The 25,714-nt window shown below is 42.6% G+C and overlaps 1 protein-coding gene across 1 annotated transcript in view; it reads left to right on the forward strand.

Moving 5' to 3' along the window:
• The first annotated feature begins 818 nt into the window (after positions 1-818).
• SMOC2 (SPARC related modular calcium binding 2) overlaps positions 819-25,714 on the forward strand; it is a 179,777-nt gene continuing 154,881 nt past the window's right edge. Inside the window, exon 1 of the mRNA XM_065401531.1 lies at positions 819-890. Within this exon, the coding sequence (XP_065257603.1) occupies positions 819-890 (72 nt within the window). The remainder of the gene's footprint in view (positions 891-25,714) is intronic.

Consider the following 25,714-nt stretch of genomic DNA (forward strand, 5'->3'; position numbering starts at 1 on the left):
CCTTTCCCCTCCCCTCTCATTTCCCCCTTAAACCTTATTTTTAAAGGCTCTGGTGGCCACGAAGATGATTGGTGTATGTGTCTGTGTCCCCTGGAGCTAAGCTGGCTGGGTCAATCAATCAATCAATCAGCGGAGGATCAGTGAGTCTGGGAGGAGAAGCAGGAGGCTGGGCGAGGGAGAAGTGAAAGGCAAAAAGCAGAGTAAAGGGAAATAAAATATTTGGGGCGGTTCACACGACATCAGCAGCAGCAGCTCCCGGGCTGGGTCCAGCAGTTCCAACCCTGCCAACTGCTGCAGCGCGAGAGGGCACGTGCGAGCGGTGCCGCCCGGGTGCTGCCCTGGGGAAGACACATAGGAAGGGGGCAGGCTTGTTGCCCGTTTTCTCGTTCCTTTTCATTGCATCGTGGCTGCGGCCGGCGACCCTCCGGTGCCAAGGGAGGGGCGGCCAAGCGCAGCAGAGACGCGGGGCAGCATCTGATCCGCTCCAGGGAAGCCGAGAAGCTGCACGCCCCGACCCCGGAGCAGCAGGCGAAGCTTCCCCGCAGCGCGTTGCGCGATCGCAGGGGAACCCGCCCCAAGGCTGGGGAGGCAGCTCCCCGGCCAGAGGTGGGAAGCGCTCGAGCAGCCGGCGAGGGGAGGGAGCGCGCTGTCCCCCAGCCCCTCACTTCAGGGGGTGGGGAAAGAAGCCCTGGGCAAGGGACCTCCCCGCAGGAGAGACTGAAAAGGAGCCAGAGAAGGGGGGGAAGCGAGAGCCCAAGGAAAGTCCCCCTCCTCCCCCGCCAGCAGCGACGTTGCGGCTGTCCCGGCTCCGGATCAGGATGCGGCTCCTGCTGCTGCTGCTCCCCGAGCTGCTCCTCCTGGTGCCGGCTCAGAAGTTCTCCGCGCTCACGGTAAGGCAGGCGCTCCCCTCTCCTCCCATCAGGTGGGCTTACCAAACAAGGACAACCCTCGGAGCTCGCTATTTGCGGCCAGCGCCGGGAGCCAGTGTGAACAGTTTGGGGGCGCGTAGGGCGCACCCCGAAAACAACAAATCCTGGACCTGATCTCTTCTCCTCTCCCCTCCTAGGTCAGGCTAATGCGGAGGTTGAATGAAGTGTACAGGTCTTAGGGGGTGGCTCCAGGTGACTCTGCCCTGTGGGTTCTAACCTGTTCTAGTCCCTGAGATCAAACCTTCTCAGCCTGTCCTATGTGGACAAGGACTGATAGATTGCTGTATATTTCTGTAACTCGGTGGAGAGAGAAAAGAAGACCCCTTCCCCCCCACCCTTTTCCAGCTGACAGTCCCTCCTGTCAGAGATCAGGGAAGCTGACTTTAAATAAAGACAGCACTGCATTGCTGTTCACCTTGCCTGTAAAATGAGCACTGGTTAGAGAGAGACGCAAGCTGGAGAAACTAAATAAGAAACCTGATAGTGGATGATTTCGAAGGGCAAAGTGTGCGAGTGATTTAGTAGGTCAGTAGCAAGAGAATTCAGCGCTCGAGTTTAGCCACAGATCAGGTAGGCATACAGGTTGAATTGTTGCAAGACAAATTCCTTCCCCTTTACTTGTAATGTGCTAGGTAACTTTGCTGCTGCTGAAACGCTTTTCTGAGCCTCCCTGAGACAAGATAAAGTGATGGTGGGGGAAAAGAGGAAATAAAACCTCTCCCTCTTCTTGTATCTATTTTAGATTGAAAATTGTTCAGTTTCTACATTAGAAACCTTTATTTGTGTGTATTGTACAACACAGAACCCATGGGTAATACTCCATAAAATGTACCATTTGCATTTTCCAAGGAACAAGATTAGCTATTGCAGTTAAATGGAAATTTACTGTGGGTCTCCCCAGAGCTTTAGTCTAATATTATTGCCTTTATTATGCTGCAGTGGAATAACGTTGCACTGAAGGCTGCATTTGGAAATATGTGGATCATCTTAGGTTGACCATTTATTTTTTTAATTATAAAGCCCCATGAAAACGGCCCTCCTTAGCTATTCTGGGGCCCCTGATGCTAAACATGGGACTATGTATAAGGATGGGTGAGCCAATTCATTAGGATTTCTAAATAAGCCATAATCACTTCTCTAGCCAAGACATGAGGTTTGCAGCTAATAGCTCAGTTCAATCTTCTTGTAGAGGTTGTAGTGTTTGCAAAACTATAATTAATGCAATCTGTAGAAATAAAAACACATTCATTAACTGTGTTTTTAAATGTGTGCTTGAATAAACATAAAGGGCAGCTACCCATTTTCAGGCAGTTAAGTGTTTTGGTAAAGCATATTCAGTTTGGAGGTTTGCAAAGGGAGATGTATTCTATTTTTTTATCTTAGACTTTCAGACAATGAATGTTTCTATAAGATAGTAAAGGTTACAGTGTGATATTTTCAGGGGCTTGGGGGTGTTGCTCATATCTGAAATTCTTCACAAGGTGTCTTGTCTCCCTGTCTAATTTATTGAAAATTATTTGTAGATTAGCAACTGCTAACTGAAACCACAAAGCTCACTCCACTTTTGCAAGCATAGAACACATGAAATCAAGTGGAGTACCATAACACCACTTAGAAAGACTGGTTTTTAAACTGCCCTCTCATGGTGAGAGGATTTTGGGGGGGGGAAATAGCACAAGGTGATTTTTGGCACTGAATTCCAAGTTTGATTTCAAAAGCACGTTAGAATTTGAGTTGGTTGGTTACATGAACAAGATTTACAGAAACCAATACTTTTTCTTTCCTTGGCCCATTATAAACATTTTAAATGATTGTGAATTAGAAAGGCTATCAATCTTAGTTGTTCCATGTAACAGCAACTTCTATTATATAACACCTTTCATCCCAAAGGATCCTAAAGCATTTGACCACTAGATACATATACACTGACACTGAAATGCAGCCATCTCTGGGGAGATGGATGGGAGCTCTACTGAAGTGGAGGAAGTGAAAGTTTGGCCAAGGAGACTGGGGTAAACCACTGTCTTATAAAAATGTAATATGTCCATACAAGGCAAATATAACTTTGGCTTCACCTGAAAGACCTCCCTCCCCCAAATAAACTCTATGGCACTCAATTTATGTACCTTGGAAGGATGAAAAGCTAAGTCAATTCTGAAGGAATTTGAACTTGTGCTTCCAGAGGGGTATTGACGTTTGAAACTTGATGGTTAGGTTTGATCTACATTGGGCTTCTCACTGGTGGCAACCAGCTCTGGTATAGATGCATGAGTGCTAACTCCTGTAGGCAGTGAACCTAAGCCAGTTCTTCACAGCACTCCCTGTGGATGTGCTCTCACAGAGCTGGCCATCAAACATGTCGCTGTTTACATTAGAAACCTTTAATCCATAAAGTAGGTAATAAACGCCTGGATGCACATAGTCTGCAAACAGAAAATGTTAATCTTGTAAACATTTCCCATAAAAATAAATCTTGGGTCTTGAGTTTTGGTACCACGTGGGGCGGGGGGTGTTATTCCTACAAAATATTTGGAGACATTCCTTATTAAAATGGAAAGTGAAATATCACAGCAACAGTTAGCTCAATACTAAATCATTCTGTACTCTTCCTTACAGTCATTTGACTTGTAGTTCACAGAGTGTATCAATAGGATAGTTTTTTTCTCCAGTTATGTGCTCTTCACTCCTTATTTCTTAATACATTAGGGACATTGACTTCCCTGAGGTACTGACACAAAAGGATGCATTTTCATCTTTAGCACTTCTCAGAAATGTCAATAGGTGTTGTGTGTGAACCGAACCTGGGGTATTTGGGAGTGAAAGGAAGGGAAGTGGTGGACAGGGGTGAAGGGAAGCGTGTGTGTGTTTTTTAACCTGCTGCATCATTCTACAATGCTAGGTTATCTTCCCCTGTATATAGAACACCCGTCTCTTTTCCATGTGGCAAATGAAAGCTGCCCACCAACATCACGGCTGGGGGAGTAACTAACAGAGGCCAACATTTTCAAAAGTGGCCACAGATTGTAGGTATGTAACTTGACACACCATTGTCCTGAGTTTCACAAGAGCTGAGTACCAACAATTCAGATTGAACTCAGCAGGAACTGAGTGTGCTCAGCACTTCTGATAATTAAGTCTCAGGTGTTTTAGGCAAAAATCAGAGCATGCAGAATCAGTGGCCAGTTTTAAAAATGTGGCTCCGTGGATCAGAAAACTCACTCTCTCTTATTTAGCAGCTCTAAGGCTCTAGATTTAGAGGAGAACTTGACAATGTTGAGGGTCAATTTTTATGTTTGGATCTGGCAAAATAGGAATTCTGGGGTTTTAGTTTTAACTTATTTCCCTGGTAGCCCTAGAAGCAGAGCAAATATTGCTTTCAAACAAGAGTCTATTGTCTGCTTTCATTTAATTAGGAATACATTCTTCAATTAAAATTCCCTTGGGGGAAATAAAAAGCCCAGGGCTTAAATTAAATGGAAAAAATGATTTTGCAAAACTTGAAGTTTCACAAAACCCCAAAGGGAAAAGTTCTAAAGGTTTCACACAACTCATAACTCCAGTGGGTTCTCCAGTCCCTGGTAACCAACCTCATTTGTGGCTCCAGTGCTGAGCCACAGCTGGCCTCTAGTCATTGTGTAACTATGTGGCTTCCTAATGCCTTGACACTAGCAGCCAAACGGATTTCTGATGTGCACAGGAGTCAAAGACTCCACCACTGCATCCAAAGTTATAATCTGGTCCTTAAAATTATTTCAATCTTGCAGAGCTCTTGGCCTGTTCTCGTTCTAAGACTGCCTTTGCCAAGGTTTCTCCTGAACTCGTCTCCTGTGAAACATCATGTTGCAATGCCAGCCGAGTATGAATAAAGGGGGGGGAAATATCTATCTTATTAAAACACTGTCAACTACTAGCTGAGCCATTGGGCTGGGGGGAGATTTTTATGAACAAACATTGGCAGCAGAACACTTTTCATTTTGGGAAGCTGGAGTGGGAGTTATTTCATAAGTACACTATTTTAGGGGACATCTAGATAAGAAACTGTTCAATGTAAAGGGGTTGTAACCAATTTAGTTCCCCCTCCCTCTGTCAAACACCACTATACAAAGTCCTTACCTTCTAAAAAGAACTAAGTAACTTTGTTCTGGAAACACTTCTATGGAATGACAGATGGGATTCTGCAACTCTTGCAGTATATTACTAGAATATTTTCATGGTGTATTACTTTTGTTATGGCATATAATATTTATTTAGCGTCACAAATCTCATATCTATATCTATCTATCTCCTTACTGAAATATATTGGTAGATGAGAGAACAGAACTAGGTGGCATGATTCCAATAAGGGCAGTCACATATTATGGATCTAGGTACTTTTGCGTTGAAATACAAAGCTTAATGTACCCTCCATCTTTCTCTAGTTTAAGTAACACTTAGATTACTGCACTGATCCTGAACTGAAAACATGGGGCATCTTTAACACTGTTTTTAGAACGATCACTGCAGCTTCTACCTCAGCTGGAGGTGTGTGTGTGTGTGTGTGTGTGTGTATTAATAGGATGCAAGTGTTTCTTATTTGAAAACATTTGCATTGTTCCTAATGTACCACAAATATTTAATTTTATGCCCAAAAGACATGCAGAATCATGTTTGTCTTTCAATTGAATATCAACCTTAGATCCTACCAGAAAAGAAAATTCTTTTTTGCATCTGGAGAAATCTCTTACTGAAATGTACACCTCAGCCTGTCAAAAGTTTCTTTCATCAGATGCTGAATATTTCAAGGAACAATTGTTTTCTTTTTCTCCCTAGGCACATGCTTTGTGAGTATTCAATAGCATTTAATGCCCTGGATAGGTTCCACAACACTCACCAATATAAGATGGACCACTAAGGTAGTTGAGTAGAGGGAAGCTAAACACAATCAAAGCTTTCCAAGTTAGGGACCCATTTGGATGGCGCCTACAAAACCCAAACATTTGGAAAAATTACTTTAATTGTGACTCAAAACCAAGACCATAAATAAAACTATAAGTGGCTCCAGATCCTAACAGCATTGTTAGAGCAAATGGGCATTGATGCAACAAAGGGTACATCAGTTCCGAAAATAAAACTCTCAACAATGCTTCCCTACAATAAACTTTGAAGACACTTCTCATTGTAAAAAAAACAACAACAAGGTTATTATTAAAAGGGTCAGAGGAACTTTAGATTGTGTGTTAGAAGTCATTTTTATGCACACAACCAACAAACACAGTCCCATTTAATGTGAAGTCAATAATGTTGATGTCAGGTTGACTGCACACTGGGAGTGTTTTAAAACCGAAGGGGGGAGAGGAGGGGGTCGTTTACAGGAAGAAAAAAAACCATACATTTATGAAAGGCCCTCCAGCCCATTTTGCTGCCTCCATTCATTCCCTGTCCTGAGGGGTAGTCCAAGGAGTCATAGCACTAGTGTGTCCTTTTTAACCGTGGGCAAACCTCCAAAGCTTTGGAGGTTTTGTTCATTTTGGAGGAACATCCAAAAATGTAGATACTTATCCAAAGCTTATCTGAACCTCATTGGTTTGGAAATCAGTCTAGAAATCTCTTCAGGCTCTCGCTTGCTCAGGAGTTTGCTAGTGTTTCCAGTATTTTGGCCAGGCCAGAGTTACCACAAGAGCAGCTGTTTTCATGATATTTTGGTACTTCACCTTTCTGTCATGCTCAAGACCAGGAAGTGGAGAGGGGCCTGAAAATTAATAACCAACCTAGGGAGTCAAGAGAACTATTTTTAGATTGCAAATGAAGGTTTGAGTTTGGTTCAGGAGTGTCGATTTTTATCTGAACTGCTTCATATGTTCTTGATAGAGCTGTGTGGAGGATGGAAATTGTGTTTCATGAAGGATCTAGGGATTTCAGAATCTGTTTTTTTCTGATTAGGAACAAAAACTGAAAGTTTGGAAATTCTCTGCATAGGAAAACTCTGCAAAAATTTGTTTCAGGTCAATCAAAGCCTTTTTGATTTTGTATTATAATATATGAAATAAAAATGTTTTGAAGTGACAAGTAGTTTCAAAACAAAACAAAAAACATTTTTGACTATCATGTCAGAATAGGATTTGCAATATTGTCAGAACTTTTTTTCTTTTTTTAAGGGGAGGGGGCTCAAAATGAAATTCTGTCAACATTGACCCAATTTTGCAAAATGTTTAGATTTCAACAGAATATCCTATTCTAATGGTATTTGGTTCCATCAAAGTTTCTCTGACTAGCTCTAGTTCCTGACCAGTACCCACCCCTTTCATTTCACTTGCAGGACTGAAAGCACCTTCTACATACTGACACTGATTATTGGCTCCAAAAAAGAAAAAGTTTAGGAAAAGCTTGCAATCTGTTATATACTGACATTACATGACATAATAGGTACTAAAGACAAGGAAAGATGACTGAAAATGCAGCAAAAAATTTAGAAATATTTGTGTAGATTACAGATCAGCAAACAATCCTAGTTGGCTACAAGGTCAGTAATGGCTGAAATGGGGGCAAATTCTCAATGTAGCCAAGGCCAGAAAGGCCACGTCTAGGAAGAGAGGCTAGTGGAATCTCCATACCCATTCATTCCTTGGCCTTGCTGTCAAGATTATCCATTAACCATGTCAATTGATATGATGTTTTGTGTGATGTGGCCAGCTAGTCACTTGATATTGGTCTGAGTTTCCTGACATCACAGCCCCAAATAATAAATATGCTTCAGAGAAGAATAGGTAACACAGCACCACTCATTGGCACAGAATCACTATGGTAAGATTCTTAGTGCCATGGGTGCAATTAGCAGCCTGAAATTTTAATCAGCATTTAGAGAATAGATTTTTTTTTTTTTGGCAAACCTTAAACTTAAAAAAAAATTGTCTTAAGTCAGTTTATTTACTTAAGTTTAGTTTTCAGAGAGGATGAGTTGGTATTTTATCAGCTGATGAAGATTCAAGATAGCAGACACTGCGCATCAGAGAATCATTGTTAGGGCCACAAGGAACATAAGAACAGCCATACTGGGTCAGACCAAAGGTCCATCTATCCCAGGATCCTGTCTTCCAACAATAGCCAGTGCCAGGTACTTCAGAGGGAATGAAGAGAACAGGTAATCATCAAGTGATCCATCCTGTGTTGTCCATTCCTAGCATCTGCCAAACAGAGGCTAGTGACACATCCCTGTCCATCCTGGCTAATAGCCATTGATGGACCTATCCTCCATGAATGTATCTAGTTCTTTTTTAGACCCTCTTATAGTCTTGGTCTTTACAGCATCCTCTGGCAAGAAAAACATTGACTGAAGTATCAGGAGGTAGCTGTGTTAGTCTGTATCCACAAAAACAACAAGGAGTCCAGTGGCACCTTAAAGACTAACAGATTTATTTGGGCATAAGCTTTGCCCAAATAAATCTGTTAGTCTTTAAGGTGCCACCGGACTCCTTGTTGTTTTCATTAACTGAAGGTCATCCATGCTAGTTCGCCCTTGGGATTCTCTAATGTATTGCTCTGCCCAAAAGTTCACTCAGGAACATTTAACTACTATCCACTCCAATGGTCGGCAACCTGCAGCCTGTCAGGGTAATCTGCTGATGGGCCGCGAGACAGTTTGTTTACACTGACAGTCCACAGGCATAGGCGCTGACTCTGTGGGAAAAATTAGTGGGTGCTCTGCACCCACTGGCAGCCAAGCTCCCCTCCCCCTCTGCCCCACCTCCACCTCCTCCTCCTCCCCCCCCCCCCCCCCGAGCGCGCCGCATCCCTGCTCCTCTGCCTACCTCCCAACGCTAAGAGTCAGGGCTGGAGCAGGGATTTGGGTAAGGAGTTGGAATAGGGGCAGGGAGAGGGCGGAGTTGGGGCAGGGACTTTGATGAAGGGGTTGGAATGGGGGCGGGGCAGGGGCAGGGCCTCACAGAAGGGGTGGGGTGGGGGCGGAGCCGGGGGCAGAGTGGGAGTTGAGCACCCATGGAAAAGCAGGGAAGTCGGCGCCTATGTCCACAGGCACGGCCGCCCACAGCTCCCAGCGGCCGCGGTTCACCGTTCCCAACCAACGGGAGCTGCGGGAAGTGGCGGCCAGTATGTCCCTGCGGAGATGGACCAGTGAATCAATAGCAGAGTAACAGGCTGCAGCACAAAAGACAACTGCATTTTGGTGTGAGGTGTGTGTGTCACTTGAGGAGTTTCTTTATTTTCTACTCCTATCTAGGAGGGAGTAATGGAGAGGGAATGTGGGGGTTAGGCTTAGCAGAAGAATCTGGGGGTCTGTCCATATTCTGGGGGAGGAGGAAAGACAGGCAACACTTTTCTGGATTCACAACCCATTTGACCTTAATCCACATCTGCAAAGAGAAGTGAATTTACCCAGTGCACATGTACTGAACTGTCTCAGCATTGGGAAGGTGCATGTAACCAGTGTAAGCTGAGGCATATTTTCTGAATACTGGATGTAAATGTTCAGTTGCCTACATACCAGAAATGCTTTGAGATTGGAATTAAAGTTCTAACACAGGGAATTTCAAAAAGTAGAATCTTTTTTAAAGTAAAGCCATTGTAAGATGTTTAATACAGACTGAACTATGCTTTGTTTGCTTTTCTCATTTCCTATTGTTATATGAATACATCTATTCTCCTTTTTGAGATTTGGAAGTGAATTTAGTGCTTTTGAAAGGGGAAAAAAAGACCGTGCTAAAGCCAGGCATGGCTAAAGAAGATACGCTGGAAAGCTTTGCTAGACCGCTCCAACAGTGGACTTAAATCCTCCTCAACAGCAGCCCTGCTATCCAAGTCTCAGATGACACTTAAAGACTGCCAAATACACTTAGAGTAATTTTTATTTAAAATGCAGAAAAAACTAAAATCTTGAGCAAAAGCAAAAAAATCATTTGTTTCAGGAAACCAAATAGGAATCAGACAGTGCCTCCTAAAGTGTAGGTTTAGTACATTAGTCTACATTGGGCCAGATTCCAAACACATTCACACCAGCAGCCACTACAAATCCAAAGTAACTGCAGTATATCTGGTGTATGGTCTCTGCAGGGTTCTATTTAATGAAATGCTGCCCTGATGGACACACCGTGTTGCCCCAGTGGTGCTGCATAGTCTTGGTCCAGACAGAATGTGCCTATTACATGTGCTGAGATTATGAGATTAATTATACTGATCATTTTTTTTAAAGTCACAATTTATCAAATGTTTAGATGAACATTATCCAATCAGTTCTTATTACAGTACATAGACTATAATACACATTATAAAAAACGGTACCCTTAAAATATGCATAGGGATTAAAAACAGAGGACTGTGATTGGAACATACATGTGTATGTGTTATGTTAATTATCTCTGCTATATTTGATAGGATTTCTTTTTGGAGGTAGATGTCAAAGACCTCAGAGACTCAGGAAAAAATTCAAGTGAAGTGTGATTTTTTGCACACATCCCTACATTCTAAGGCACCATTTCCCCTCTTCTTACCCACTGCCTCTCAATATAGCCAGGTGGTATCACTCATCTAGCATCCTAAAGGGCAGGCAGGTCACACACATCTTCCTTTGAAGCCAACATCTATGGCACTTCATGAATCAGCCACTGGAGGGAACCCAAGAACAACATTGATCAGCTCAGTCATCTGGGGGGGGGAGGGGGAGGCTGACTGTCAAAATTCCTCTCTCCACCATGCAATAGGAGTGCCAGAGACACACCTCACTGGGAACCTCAGTGCCCAGTACTTGCACCTCCACTTGCCATCAAGTGGGACACACGAAAGACAGTATCAAAGGAATCTTAAAAATGTGGGATTTCTCTCTTTAAATAGAAGATCTTCTGTAACTTTAGTGCCACGATTCCCCCAAACTTGAATCATTTACAATAATAAGAATGAGCTAACAGCAGGCTAGTGTGGCACAGAGGAGAATTATGGGCTAAACTGAGAGCTGTCCCTTATACTGTGCTACATTTTGAGGTGTTCAACCTACTGAAAAGGCATTTGGCTGGCTCGTAAAATGTTTATTGCATGTATCATTTGGCATTCATTTTGAAGCATTTACTTACAGGACTTTTAGTGAGTGTGGTAAGAGAAAGAGAACTTATTTTCCACACTGCATTTAATAAGATTATGTTTCAAGCAGCATCCTCTCGGGAAGGCAGGTTTCAAGCATGTCAGAATTTTTTATGGATTTCAGCCTGAGTGGATTTAGTTGCAAATCTGAACTTTGCACAGGAGGGTTTATCTTTCCATCGCTTTTCCAAAGAGGCGTCATAAATTACATTTCTGGAAGAAACAAAGCTTTTTGAAAGAGGAGTTCATCTGGTAAATTCTTCCTCTGTTTAAGTTCCCCTTCCCTGTCATGTCATGCACTACACAGATAGTGACATAAGCAGATGCTGAAGGACTCTCCGAGCAATGCCTGTGTCATTACCTGATGATAGAACTTCATAACACAATTATAGGTCAACATACAAGCGTGGACAGTGCTATTTCCTTCGAAAGAGGAAAGGCAAAACTTAATGAGCGCAATTCTCCATGGTCCTGCACCTTGTCCAGTCATTTACAACAGTGCCAAATGGGTGTAAACCACTTCCACCATTCTGATGTGGTAGTATTTTACACCCACTAGACACTGGAACACCTGGTGCAGGGCGAGAGAGAATCAGATCAGGTCCTTAACGCTAGATGGCAGAAGCAGAATTGATACCAAGGTGAAATAGTTTGAATCATCCTGTTATGGACTGGTTTGTGTGTCCCTATGGCTCGGGACAGACCCACAGAGGCAGCACTGTGGAATTGGAAGTAGGGCTCCCAAATTGGTACAACGAATGGAGAGATTGCCAAAAATCAGCAGACAAATCAAAAGCAATACACCCATTTTATTTTCAGCCATAAATTAATGCAAATCCCAATCCTTATTGGCGATAGCCTCATGTCCTGGACAGTGTGGAATTTACAAGAATCCCAGTGGAGGAATGACCAGCATTGTGGTCCCTTTTTGCCAATGAGGAATGCCATTCCAGACTCTACCATGTCACCAACCTCCTGCCAATGATTGATTTCCTCCCTGCTCAAAGCAACAGATTTGTTTTTTGGCCAAGCCTTTTAGTCACTTCACTTTAAGCCTCGAATACAGAATATGAGGTTACTTTGCTCATTTAGCAGCCATCACTGGTATTTTTATTTCCTGTGATGAAGTTTTGAATATAGTGTTACTGATGGTGAAATTGATTATACCATACGATAAAGAATTTATTGATGAAATACAGATAGCAGAACTAAATCTAGCCTGAGTCCCTACTAATGGTAAATCTACCTGGACTGGAGGGTTCAACAGCTCAAACAGCCTGTAACCTCTAATCCACTGCTGGTCTGCAGCAGGCCAGTGCAGATGAGGTCTAGCCCAGGAGTAGATAGCGGGATCCACTGATCCAGTTCCTCTTCCAGGCAGCTTCTGTTATTGGGGCTTCTACAGAGTCCTGGCCAGATTTTAAGGTTGCCATCCATAGAAAAACCTCCAGGGCATGGGGAGGCAGGCAGAGAGGAGTGCAAATTGCCCACAGTGGTAATTTGCCTCCAACATGTTTGTTACAGAGTACTTGCATAGTGTCTTCCATAGCCAAAGTTGTCTCCTCAAGCCAGAAATTACACCTGCAGCACCAAGTGTAGATGCACCCTAAAAGACCCTTCCAAGCCAGCTAGTTGATTTTTTTGAGAGATTCAGCCCTGTGCAGAGGGGCTAGCAAAAGGCCTGGACACCAATTAAGTCACATTTCTGGCCTAAGTGGGACATCAGTTTTGCATAAACCTTGAGCTGGCTCCTCTGCACATGGGCAAATTTCACCCTTTTGTGTTTGTCCAACTTCTGAGAGCTTGATTTCTCAACCTAATCATTGCATGGATGTGATCTGTCCGATCTCTGAGAGAAGTCAGGTATTATTAAAAAGCATATCCCTTGTTCATACAAGGAGCCGCAGGCTCCAAAATGACATCTGCTATCCTTTGTTTGTATGTCATCTAATAGCATGTATCCAAGAATGCCATCTCCTCTCCAGGACAATGATTCCAAATTTAGGTTTGAACCTACTGTGCGTATATTTCACCTCTACATTCCTGTGCAAAGTTTTACCCCTCATTTTGCTTTTCAAGAATGATGGGTGGAAAACCCACGAAAGGCTCAGAGGTTCAGTTCAGCAAAACTCCAGAATTTAAGATTTTTGGGGGGAAGTTTATCCAAATTATGTGAAACATTTTGGTCTAAGAATCTCATAATAGTTTTGATTTGACAGAATTTTGAAAGTATCCAGGTTTTAGCCACATTGGAAATACTGCAAGGGCTTTTGTATTTGGTAGTTGATAAATTTGCGGAGGTATCTGAAATTTAAAAAACTCCCCAATCTCACCCCTCCAAGCAAACAAAAACTCAGATCAGGTTAACTTCCCGATTAGGTTAAGGTTAAACATTTAGTTCTCATTACATTAGCCTGCTTGTCCACCATCCTACATTTCCACTGAGTGGAATACAGTACATTGTTTTAATGTCTGGGACAATACAATGTACAGTATCATGAGTCACATTGTAGGAATAGCCAAAAGTTACAGAGTTCCTCTGTTTGCCTGCCTGCAAAATATATCATCTCTTGAAAGCTAGTTTGTCTCTCTAATACCCAGGGGGTGAGGAAGCTCCAAAGTGAGGTTTGTTTTACAACTGTGGCAGGAGAGAACATTTATTTAATACAAGCAAGAAGCGATTAAAAGCTTTCATTAAAATTAGATGGGTACAAATAGGTTTAACCACAGGTGAAAACTCATTACTTTCATAAGACTGCAGTTAAATCAGTGTCATGCAGATGCTAGGTTCAGTCCCCCGTGGGGAAATTTGTATAAAACAGAGGGACATACATGGAAAAGAGCATGTTTGATGGATGGAAAACCTGAGTGAAATGTCAAGTCATCAGAGTTTAAGAGGTCATAGTTCATATTCCATAGCTAGTCTCTGGCATGCAGGATGTGTTCTCAGGAAGCCCCCTGAAGCAGTGTTAGGCAGAGGGAAAGCAGGTGTGCTACTCCACTCATGTTTGAGAAAGGTAGTGCTAAGCTAATATTTACTTCCCGTGCTTGGCCTTTCTTGTTCTGAATTGCTTCATGATTTTTAAAGCTATTTGCATTTTTTAAAACCTTTTTTTGCCAATGTTATTGCAATTTACCGTAGCTACATGCAGAAGTTTTTGCAGATGAATAATGGTAACCAGTTATTTAATCTTTTTTCAGTACTTTGTAATTATAATGTGGCCTGAAGATCTCATATATAAACACATGCACACACTATCCTGTATTCTCAACTTGGATATTGTTCAAGACCTGCTGGTGTTTTGTGCCATGCATCTGAATGCCGCTTAGAAAGCAGCTGTGTCTAAAGTAGGAATTCTCTAACAGTCCATTAATGGGAAGTGGGCTTTGGCAGAGAAATTACAGATGGAGATACTTGAGTTTGAGCGAGTGCTGTAGAGTTTACAGCATTGCAATGAAAATTGTTTGAGTTCCTCCCTTTTGTTTAGAATGGACTCAGCAAAACTTTTACATTTGAGCCTGCATTCCTTGCGTACCCCAAATGCCCATGGAGGTCAATGAGAGTTTGGTGTGTGCAAGCCCTGCACAATCAGTCCTCTTAAATGCAACCATCTAACCATATACTTCTGGAGTATGGAAGCTGCCCATTTGGGAAGTAACTGACATCTGAAAGCAGATGAACTTGTGAGATGATTTAGTTCTTTCCTCAGCATCATCTCATCTCAGAGTAACGCTGCAAAGATATTAGAATCTGTAATTCAAATTGGCCTTGATATGAGAATTGTTCAAATGGACTGAGAAGTAGCTGGATCAAAAGATTGTAAGCAAAGGCTAATGGCAGCACTTCTGATATTTGGGTGGGGGTAAGTCCTGGGGTGATGAACTGAAAAGCATAGTCATTACATGTGCAGGGTATTACTAAGCTGGTGTATTCCAAATACTAGTGAGGAGAAAGAACAATTTTAGAAGGGACTTTGAATGGTATGAGATATGGGAAGGGGAAAAATAAAAAATAAAAATAAGTTAAACATGGAGATACTCCTAGTAAGTCATCAAAGGAGAAATATCCAAAGAGATATTTAGTTGGAGGGAGACACCTTGAAAGTGGTAATGCTGAAAGAAAGAGACTGAGGAATGACAACGGACAGCAATTTTGATATGAGCTTCCAATGATATGAGCTGGAAAAAAACCCAGAGCAAATGTGGGCTATTTAGGCAGTGGTGTCAGGTAACAGACCTGGGAGGTGATAGCCCTTCTATTATTATCTACATGCAATGATAAAACTGTACATGACATAATGCAGCCAGTTTTGGTCACCTCTTTACTAGAAAGATATTGACAAGCAGAAGAGAATTGAAAGAGGAGAGCACAGAAATGATTAAGCATATGAAAGGGTTGACTTTTGATGAATGAGTAAAACAACTAAATATGTGTAATCTGTTTAAACAACTCACACCTAAACAAAGACATTTGTGATATTGAAAGAAAAATAGTTTCCGTCAGAGGCCTAATTTCTAGCACTGACAAAGTCTTTACCTGTCTGTGTGTGTTATGTAAAATATAGCTGGTGGGTCTGCTCACACTCATTTTCTGGAATAAAAATAGAAACCTGCTATCAGCCTCCTGTACTTATATATTTGGGAGACAATATTAGTCAACAAGAAAATGCTAGTCTGGCGTGTACTGTATAGAAGAAGGAATCAGACTCCTTCACCTTGCTCTGTAGACTGGCATTAATATCCTGAAATTATTGATGTCCAGTGATATACACTTTGTTTGACTCATTCTTATATCATGTTAATATTTACCATGCAGTTGTAAACAAATGAAAGGAAATTGAATTGGTTTTCTATTGACATGATAGACAAACTCCAGTCTGATGAAATGACACTTGATAATCCACCTTTCCTTCTACAATACAAATGCAGTTTATTCTACTGCTGCCCAGTTGGTAAGCTGAGGGCCCAGATCCCACTTCCATTAAAGCCATGACTTCTAAGGTGCCCAGCCCATCTTTCAATGAAGATCCCATTGTTGACCCCCAACAGCAATGGCAGAGTCTCTTTTAGGTCATGGCCATGCCTGAATTTAAGTGTGCAAGGCAATGTGTGTGCTTCAGAGTACACCGTGTACCCCATATGAGGTTGGTAGCTTGAGACAGAACAAGGTATGCTGACCTCCCAGGTAGAGATCTTCAAAGGTAAAGAAGCTGTGAAAAGAGGGGAGGAACCAGGGCCTATTGAAGGGGAAGAAGAGAGTTGCAGCCAGCCACCCCAAAACTTTGGAAGAAAGCAATCCAGGTCTTATTTTTTCCAAAGCAGCCTGCTTATCCCCAAATAAAATGAACTGATTTTTATAGAGCTTTCTTCCTAAAGTCAAACTATGACAAGTTCTTTATATTATATCAAAACTATATTAATTCCCCTAACATAAAACTTAGTTGACTTAAAGCTAAGGTTGCACAATGGTATTACATATCAATGCAATAACTAAAAAATATCAAGGAAATCACCACTTAAAGCATCACGAACACTCAAGCAACAACTGTTCTCCCAAAACTCCATTTTGCCCAAGCACACTCAAGCCTCCTTAGTTCCATGACAAACTCCATTTTCAAACCCATTTACAACCAGCTCAGATGCACCCATCCATTTCATGGCAATCCTGCCCAAATGCATATCCTGAAATCCAGTCTGACCTAAATTAAGATATTGGGCCAGATTCTCATCGGAAGTCCTTTGAATTCAATGGAGCGATGCTGATTTATACCAGCTGAGAATCCACTCTATGGTCTAAAGGCATTGATGTATGTGTAATAGTCAGAATTAAGGTGTTGTATCTCCCACAGCTTGCTTTCCCCCTGCAACTGTACAGTGCACTGAAATAGCTAACAGTACATTATTTAATCGAGCAATGTAAATGTTTCTCAGGTCAATTTACTTGACGCTATAATTGGTGGAAGCATGAAATAGAATAAGGGAAGAGTCTGTTACTCCAAGGGTGACTCATTTTGTATTTGAAGCTGCACCTCCATGAGAGCTTTGGCCTTTCCTCTCACAGATATTGCTAGGCCTGACAATTGCTTTGCCTCTCTCAAACAGCTGTAGAGCATATGCTGTATTTCTGAAAGACATTAATTTTTTGCACAGCTTGCATGTCAAAGGTGAACCCTTGCACTGTTGCCTGTACATCTTCCAGCTACAGTAGGAGCTGTGCCATGTGAATCCATTTAACTGCTATACTGAAACAGAGCTTTTCAAATGTGCTGCCGCTTGAATCAAACAGAGGCAGGTGTAGACTGACTGAGAATCCAGATGTTATTCCTCCCCCTGCTCACCATCTAATAAAATTTAAATCTAGTAATTTGTAATCCTTATGATCATATACAGTCATCATTTGAAGCCACTATGGAGTGTATCCTGCCCGTGCCTTTCTGTGGCTATGGAAGCTGCCTGCTGGCAGCAGACCCAATGTAGGTCCACTGTGCAAAGTAGGTGCTGAATTTGGGGGAGTGCACATGCTCTGTGGACACAGAGCTCAGCACTGCCAGGTCCTCCTGAATGCCCAAATACAGAGGATGAGTTAGGACAGGGCCAGAGCCAGCCCTGAGAGAGATGGGTCTGGGTCCAGAGACCTTTTGCTAATGGACCCTCCCCAGTTCTTCCCTTTCCCACTTCCGTAGATTCTGCTATCCTTACCCCCTGCTCCATGCAGGGGTACACTGGGGCTGTGGAGGCTACTGAGGCTGCAGTAGTGGCCAGAACAGCTCTGTAACCATGTTAGGGACTGCATGCATGTCAACAACAGTTCATGGGAATAAAAAAGGATAGATCTAAATGAATGGGCATGGATACATGATTCTGACCCCTCGCTAGAAGGAGATCATCAATGACTACCACCAGAGCATTTCTGTCCCGCGGGGAGCGCAGCAGGGGAGGGCACCAAGCCCGGCCGGGGCCCCGCTCTCCCCGACCGGCCGGAGCACCGGGAGAAGGGCGGAGAGCCTGGCCGGGGCACCGCTCTCCCCGACTGGCCGGAGCGCCGGGGGAGGGCGGCCCCACTCTTCCCTGCCGGCCGGAGCGCCGGGGGGAGGGCGGCGAGCCCGGCCGCGGCCCCGTTCTCCCCAGGTGAGCGCCGCCCCCCTCCAGGTGCCGCCCCAAGCACATGCTTGGAGGGCTGGTGCCTGGAGCCGGCCCTGGGTACTTGAGACCTTTACCTGAAGTATAGTGAGACCAAGCCATGGAATGAGCTGAGCAGAGAGAGAAAAAGGGGGGGGGGGGAGGAGTCATTCTAGGTGTCAAAAAGACATACATACATACATACTTGAAGGATCAAAGAGATTCACAAGAAAAACATGTTTTAATTAAAATCATATACAAGATATCCATCTACCCTGGGGCTCTTTGGGGGAAAAAAAAAGTTCACCTTTTGTTCAAATCCTGTATATGCATATCCCTTTGTTGTTTTAAACTAATACTCTACTTTCCTGAATAAGAGGCTTTTTATTGTCCAGGGTTTAAGCATAATTGTATCAACAATATAACAAATGGAATCTCTACCAACCAAACTGATTTAGCTGGACAGCTAAATGTTTTCTTTAATGATGATAATTACATAAAACTACAGCTAATCAGAAACCAGATGATCATAAATGCATTGTGAACATTTTTCAAAATAGAAAACACTAGACAAGCTGAGCACATAAAGAGAAGTTCACCAGCTAAATCAATAATGGTATAGTATTGCGTATCTGTCCGTTTACAGCACCAGCATCTTCCAATTAAAGGTCAAAGCCTGGTTCCTTTTTCTAAGTCCAAACAAGCTTTAAACGGGGAACAAACAAAATTTGGACAATTTTTTTTATAAGCATTATTTTCATGAAAAATGTGTCAAAATGGTCTTTTTTGAAATATGAAAAAAAATCATTTGAAAATTTCCCACCAGTTTTGAAATCTGCTGAAATAAGTAAGTCCATAATGTTGGTATTCTTCAAAAAAACCCCAAAATTATGTACATTGTACTGTACCCTATAAAGTATAATCACTAAGGCTTTGTTTTAGGGCTAATCATAATATATAGAGATATACCTATCTCATAGAACTGGAAGGGACCCTGAAAGGTCATTGAGTCCAGCCCCCTGCCTTCACTGGCAGGACCAAGTACTGATTTTGCCCCAGATCCTTAAGTGGCCCCCTCAAGAATTGAACTCACAACCCTGGGTTTAGTAGGCCAATGCTCAAACCACTGAGCTATCCCCCCTCCATAAAAGTGGAGGGTTTTTTTAGTTTCAATTTTTCTCAAAATTCAACCAGCTTCATTATTTTTCATGTTTAATGTAACAAATGGACATATAGGCTACTCGTAGTTGTGTGTGTGGTTTTATGGTATATCAATTATTGCAACTACATACTTATTAACATACTTAGAAAAGTTTCATGAACTCACTAGTTTTGTGAACCTTTTCAGCTCAAAAAGTACTCCCAAAAATCTGCAAAACCATCTTGTGTCAGTAGCAAACCAGAACTCACTGCCAGCATGGATAGCGTTGCCTTTGCTTTTTCCTCAATTATTCTTCTTTACCTTCAGAGTATTCATCCAAAGTTTGATTCATGCTACCACTCTGGTTTGGGATAAAATGAAGATAAGAAGTTTCTCTTCCTCTGATAATGGATTTAGCAGATGGCATAGACTTTGTTCTTTAAAAGCCAGTACGTTGAGATCATCCATACATGCACTTCAGTAGCCTCCATTACTGAGATTTGGGGCCAGTTTTTCAAAGCTCTGTGCAGTGCGAGCGCCACTCAGAAGGCACATTCAGCTGATGTGTAGGTAAAATCCTACTGTTGTGCATGTAATCTAGAGGACTGTGAGAATAAGCAGGACTTTGTGCAGGCAGTTACTCATCTTACATGTGCAGATGAATATTAGTGTGAATAATTGTGGGAGTTTGCCTAGCCTTCAGGTGTACATAATATTTGCATGGCTCTGCCATTGTGCAGAGTTTGAAAAGTCTGGCCCTTGATATTATTTGTTAATATTATTCTGGTGATCTTAAAAGCACACCTTTTGCTTGTTGATCATGGTATATAACATGATTATAGGATAAGACATGGGTACTTTACTCTTCACCCTATCCTCCATTCTTTACTTATTTCCTTGGTTGCAGTTCAAGTTATATAGTGTAGGATTATTGTGCACTCTGCATCCATTGGCTAAAAAGAGTGAAATAAGGTTTTATTAACCTAGTGTAGACAAGATGCTGGTGGCCACTGGCACACCAGTGTTCTAGCTACTGATGTCCACACCAGCTTTGAGCAGGGTTAGGCAACGTAGTGGTTAAAATGCCAGCAGACTGCCTGCTTTAGTATTCTTGCCCTTGCTACTGTCAGTGAAGCTGCACCAAAATCATCCATATGTAACACCAATGGTTTTAGTAGATTTACACCAGAGATGAATTTGGTCCAAGCTATCATTGCTAATTAGACAAAGCTACATAGCATGCGCCAGATCCTCAGATGCACTAAAATGTGGAGGTGGGGGAAGAAAGCCACCTTTACTTTCTCCTGAGTCTTGGGATAACAGGGGTCAAAATGGCCCCGGGCATATTTCAGAACAGCCCAAGGACTTCTCTAAATTATTCCAGATGGAGGATTCCTAAAGATACTTGTCTCCTGGGTGAAGACTGACCTGAGTGCCCCTGCCTGCGATACCCCCCCAATAAATGCTTCCCCTGCCACACCCGCAGAACACAGTTCTTTATGAAGAGCAGTGCTACCTGTCAATCTGGTTCTGCCTGCTTCCCACAACCTTTGGGGTGCCAGTGACCACAAAGGACTAGGGACAGAGCAGTCACTGCACTCCCTGCAGCACAAAGACTGCAATTCTACCTGCACAAAAAGATTGGTCTTCCCACAGAATCAGTCCTAAGCTTTTTACCAATAGTATAAACTACAGATAAATAGCACGATTGGGAAAATCAGCTCATGTAAAATAAAATCTTTCCCTTCCACTTTCACCCCGCAAGCATTTCCCCCAAACTTGATAGAATCTCTTTGACATTTTAAAAGGTTCAGTTAACTTGTAAACATTATTTCTTATTTTTATACCTCTCTGCACTTCCAGGTTCAGGTCTGTACTAGCAGTAGAGATGCTGAAATGCCATTAGAGAGGCTGTCCTGCTCCAAGTTTACAGACCCAAGATGTTTTTTGTTTGTTTGTTTTGTGTTTTTTTTTTTTTTTTTTTTGTAGTTTGGATAAGATGTAGTAATCATGCAGATTTTTGTGGTCTTAAAGAAATGAAACCTATGAACTTCTTCCCCTATCACTAATACAAAGGTTGTTTCACTGAATTCAGATCCTTTTTCTCACCCCATTCTAGCCCCCAGAATCATTTTTGGGGCTAGTGGCTACACATTATGGAATTAGATTCTCCACTGCTTTGCACCTTGAGTAGTCATTTATACCAGTGCAAAGACACTCGCTTACACACTACCCCAAACAGAGTTTTGATCATAGAAAGAAAGAAGGGCCAGAGACTACATGAAGGCCACCAGTGGCTTCACTTTTGATTTTCCTTGGAAGGTGTTCAGATACTATGGTGATGGGCATCAGTATTAACCCCTAAGATACCAACTTTGTACACACTTTGTAAAACTGCAGGGGACAACACAACATGCAGGGTAATGGAGAATCTAGACTTATTTTTACATCATATCTAATTCTGGGAGATCCGAAAGTGCTTTATTATTTATTTCATTACTGAGTGAGGACACTTTGCTCAGAGTTGTACATGCATACAAAAGGATACAATGCCAAACTTAAGGAGCTCAAAATCAAACAAAGATAAAACAATTCATATAAATGTGCTACAAGCACTTTTAAAAAAAAATCCGTATTGTGTGCATATAAAACCTGCTGAATAGTTTTTCTCAACCTTTTTGTGCTGGCGACCCCCTTTGGACTTAAAAAAAAACGTGACCTCCCCCCCCAACTTGCAACCCATTACCTTAAGCTTGGGATACAGGGCTTCAGCCCCCGGTTTGGAATACAGGGCTCTGCGCTTCAGCCCCCCTCGGGGCGTGGGGCTGAAACATGTACATTAGCTTTACAGGGGCCCCTGTGGTGAGGAGTCCCAGGCAATTGCCCTGCTTCCTGCGACCCCCCTGGAGGTTGCGACCCCCAGGTTGAGAAACAAACACTGCTGTATAGGAATCACCGATTCACTGCTGGAATTCATCCACATCTGGGATAGAAGGCTATAGCCATTTGTTGAGAGTAGTCAATTGCACGCTCCAGCCTAATCAATCTCTGTAGCTAAAAAGCACCAGTCTTTGAGGGACCCTGCATCCCAACGAACATATTTCTAAGGTACCTATCACTGTACTGTTGAAACCATCTTAACGTGCAAGACCACACCCAACGTGCTAGCTAGCATTCAAACAAGGCTCACCCTTCCACAGTTTTATCTGACCTCAGCAGTGACCTACAGCAGGAAATGAATAGCTACTCTCCTCTCTTTGCAAGCTGCCCATTGGCTCCACATCCCACTTTCCAGTTCACGTGATTGGTCAAAGGCAATAGAGTCTTATAAATGCCTGGTGAGTTGCCAGAATCAGAGAAGTTGCAGGCAGGAAGTGACCTTATATGTTTTATCGTATATGTGTGATGTGTAGTGGTGGCATGGGCAGGATAGATAGTCTGTGTACTGTGTGTAATGCTTCAAAAAGCCTAGGGCCAGTCTTGTCAGCAATGCTACAGAGAAGCTTTTCAAGCAAGTAAATGAAGACAAAAATGGTAGAAAACACAAATACAACTGACAAAAAAAAATTGCTTTGAAATTTTCTTCCCGTGATTGCCTGAGAGGGACAAATTTCCAAGAGCTTGAAAGTCCTCCCCAGGAGTATCTGGAGGACCACAAACCTCTCCAGGGAAGCCTAAACTTGCAAACTCACTGAAAGATTGAATTTCATATTTCACAGCTGCACTAGTGAAACAAAGTATTCTTGCCAGCTCTGTCTTTTTTGTGAGACAAGATGATGATTTATCAAGACCACTTCCTCCACCACCAAAAAAAGAAAATAAAAAATATAACGAAATAAATCCTTTCCAACTTCTTGGCTTATACTCTGAAAAGTATGTTTTCCCACATTTGGTCTTAGATTTTCTTCACTTTTTTTCCTGCCCTCCACAAGGAACTCTTTATATGAAAAGTATATGCATATTGATTTGGATTAACTATCAACAGATCTGACAGTAAAGATGGCATGAACTCAGACCCAGTTTCAGAATTTGTGATGGGATCACCATCCATAGTCCATCTGCTGGATTCAGATTGGACTAGTAAAAAGATGGGAAGGAAACTCCCAGGATTCTCCATGAAATTTCAGGGGTGGTGGTGGTAGTAATTTTCTGGTGTTGTAGGCCAGTGTTACCCCCTGGACCAAAGTCTTTAAATCAAGACTGGCTATCTTTCCAAAAGAAATTCTATAGCTCAAAAAGATTATAGGGTAGATGCAGAAATTACTGGCTAAGGTTCTATGGCTCATGTTATGCAGGACGTCAGACTAGATGATCATAATGGTCCATTTTTGTCTTTAAAAATCTATGAATCAAAGCACACAGTTCCTTCCTGGGATTGTCCTTAGGCAGCAGAGCAACATGCCACCCCATACTATGGGCTGTGTCCAGAGCAGTCCCTTGGGTAGGGTGAATCGGGGCAACCGCCCTGGGCCCTGCACTTTGGGGGGCCCTGCACTTCGATAAAATTGGGACTGTCCCGATATTTAGCCCTTTGTTCTGCATCCTGACCAATGTACGATCGGGACATCATTTGTCCCGATATTCAGGTGAGGTGACGGGCGGGGAGGTCAGGCAGGTGGGCGAGTGGGGCGAGGAGGCAACGGGGAGGCAAGTGACAGGCAGGAGGGAGACGAAGTGGCAGGTGGTTGCGCGGACTGTGAGGAACGGAACGGCGGTTGGGCGGACAGGGAGGGCGCGCCGGACGGACGGCGAGGAGACTAGCGGGGAGGCTGATTTGTCCCAGGCCCCGCACCCCCATAGGGACAGCCATGGCTATGTCCTTGTGACAAAATCTAGCTAGCTCCAAACCTTTCAGTAACACATGATTAGAGCTCTTTAAACTTACCCACTGTTGGCTGACATATTGAATGTATTGGCATACGTCAATCTAGGGAGATCATCATTATCCTGCAGGTGGGGCTGAAGACAGGGGAATGGAATGACCTGTAAGTGCTGAAACTATAGGCTGCACAACAGTGGTTTATTATTGATATTTTACACTGCATGTGATGCTTGGAACTAAGCTCATCAACGAGTTTCCTCCACAGCCCTGCAAGGGCCAGAGAAACTAACGATTTCTTCTTTTGGCTTGAATGGGAAGTTTTTGTGGACAAGGCAGCTTAGATCAACAAAGGAGGCATTTTATCCCAGTACAGTGCTTTTGGCTAGTGATTGTCATACACAAACTCTAAGCAGCATGTGATCTCTGACTGCTTAAGTGTTCAGGTTAGAAAAGGAATGGAAAAAAAGAATGTGACTTTTAATGTTTCATGTAGAAACAATAAGTAATTTCTGTTTTCAAGATGGGATTCTTTTTATAATTAGTGTGCTTAAAACTGAAATAGGGTCCTCCAACTTCCCCCTTATTTCATTAGCCCTTCCAAGAGTTCTTGAAATAGAGCTTAGCCTTAAGTTTTTTATGGATCTAGGCATAATGGAAAGTGTCCTCTCCTTATAAGTCAACTATTTGCTGCTTTTGAAGGCCATTTGCAAAGTCGATCTGGCCCTACTTCTGGGATGAGGATGAGCATGAGCATGCCTGGAGTAACTCAGCCCAGGAGTTTTCCATACTACACTGTTAACTTATCTGCTCTTGGAGAAGCTGTCAAAAACTCATGGTCGCCCTGTAATGGCACCTTGAAATTTTGCAGATGTTTTGTGTTGAATCAGGAGTGCAGTTTCCCTTGGGTAAGGAAAAATGGGGAAGGGACGGAATGATTTTTATTGCTGAACTCCTTGTGTAGGTAGATTCATGCAAAGATGATGATACCTTGCTCATCTCTGATAAACTGTGAACAGTTCTCTAAGATGCAGAAAAGCACAAAACTGTAAGATGAAAAATATGGATTGCTAGTGAACATATCTGTCTGGTGGTTCTCGGGTACAAGAGGTAATGCAAATTATTCAGTCATGATTGTGTTCACTAAAAAGACAGATACATTTCTCTTGGAGGAATCTCACGAGCTTATGCTAACATGTAACCCGATTTAATGAGATGTGTAGCATAGATGTGTGGTTTATCTGTTCTGGGCTCTGCCACTGACTTGCTTTGTGGCCTGAACATAGCATTTAAATCTCTGTTCTTTATTCTACCCATCTGAAAAATGGAGAGAATACCTACCTCTCAGGGAGGTTGTGAAGCTTACTTTACTGGGAGCTACTGGTCTGTTATCAATATGAGTCCATGGGAGATGTGTCCCTCAGAACACAGGTTATCTAGGTGCTGCAGCCTTAAATGTCACTATGCATTTGTACATACCATTAAACTACTATCTGCCCTGGTACAGAACTAGCAAAACTGTGCAGCCATGAATAATTCATGACTGAAGAATTTTCCAGTCCAGTTATTCCTCCTCAGCCCAGTTCCTGATTGTATCAAGCAGCGTAGCTTAGTGATGTAAAAAACATCAAATTGGAAACATTC

Source organism: Emys orbicularis, chromosome 3 (genome assembly GCF_028017835.1).
Source record: "Emys orbicularis isolate rEmyOrb1 chromosome 3, rEmyOrb1.hap1, whole genome shotgun sequence".
In the NCBI taxonomy this organism is placed as follows: Eukaryota; Metazoa; Chordata; order Testudines; family Emydidae; genus Emys; species Emys orbicularis.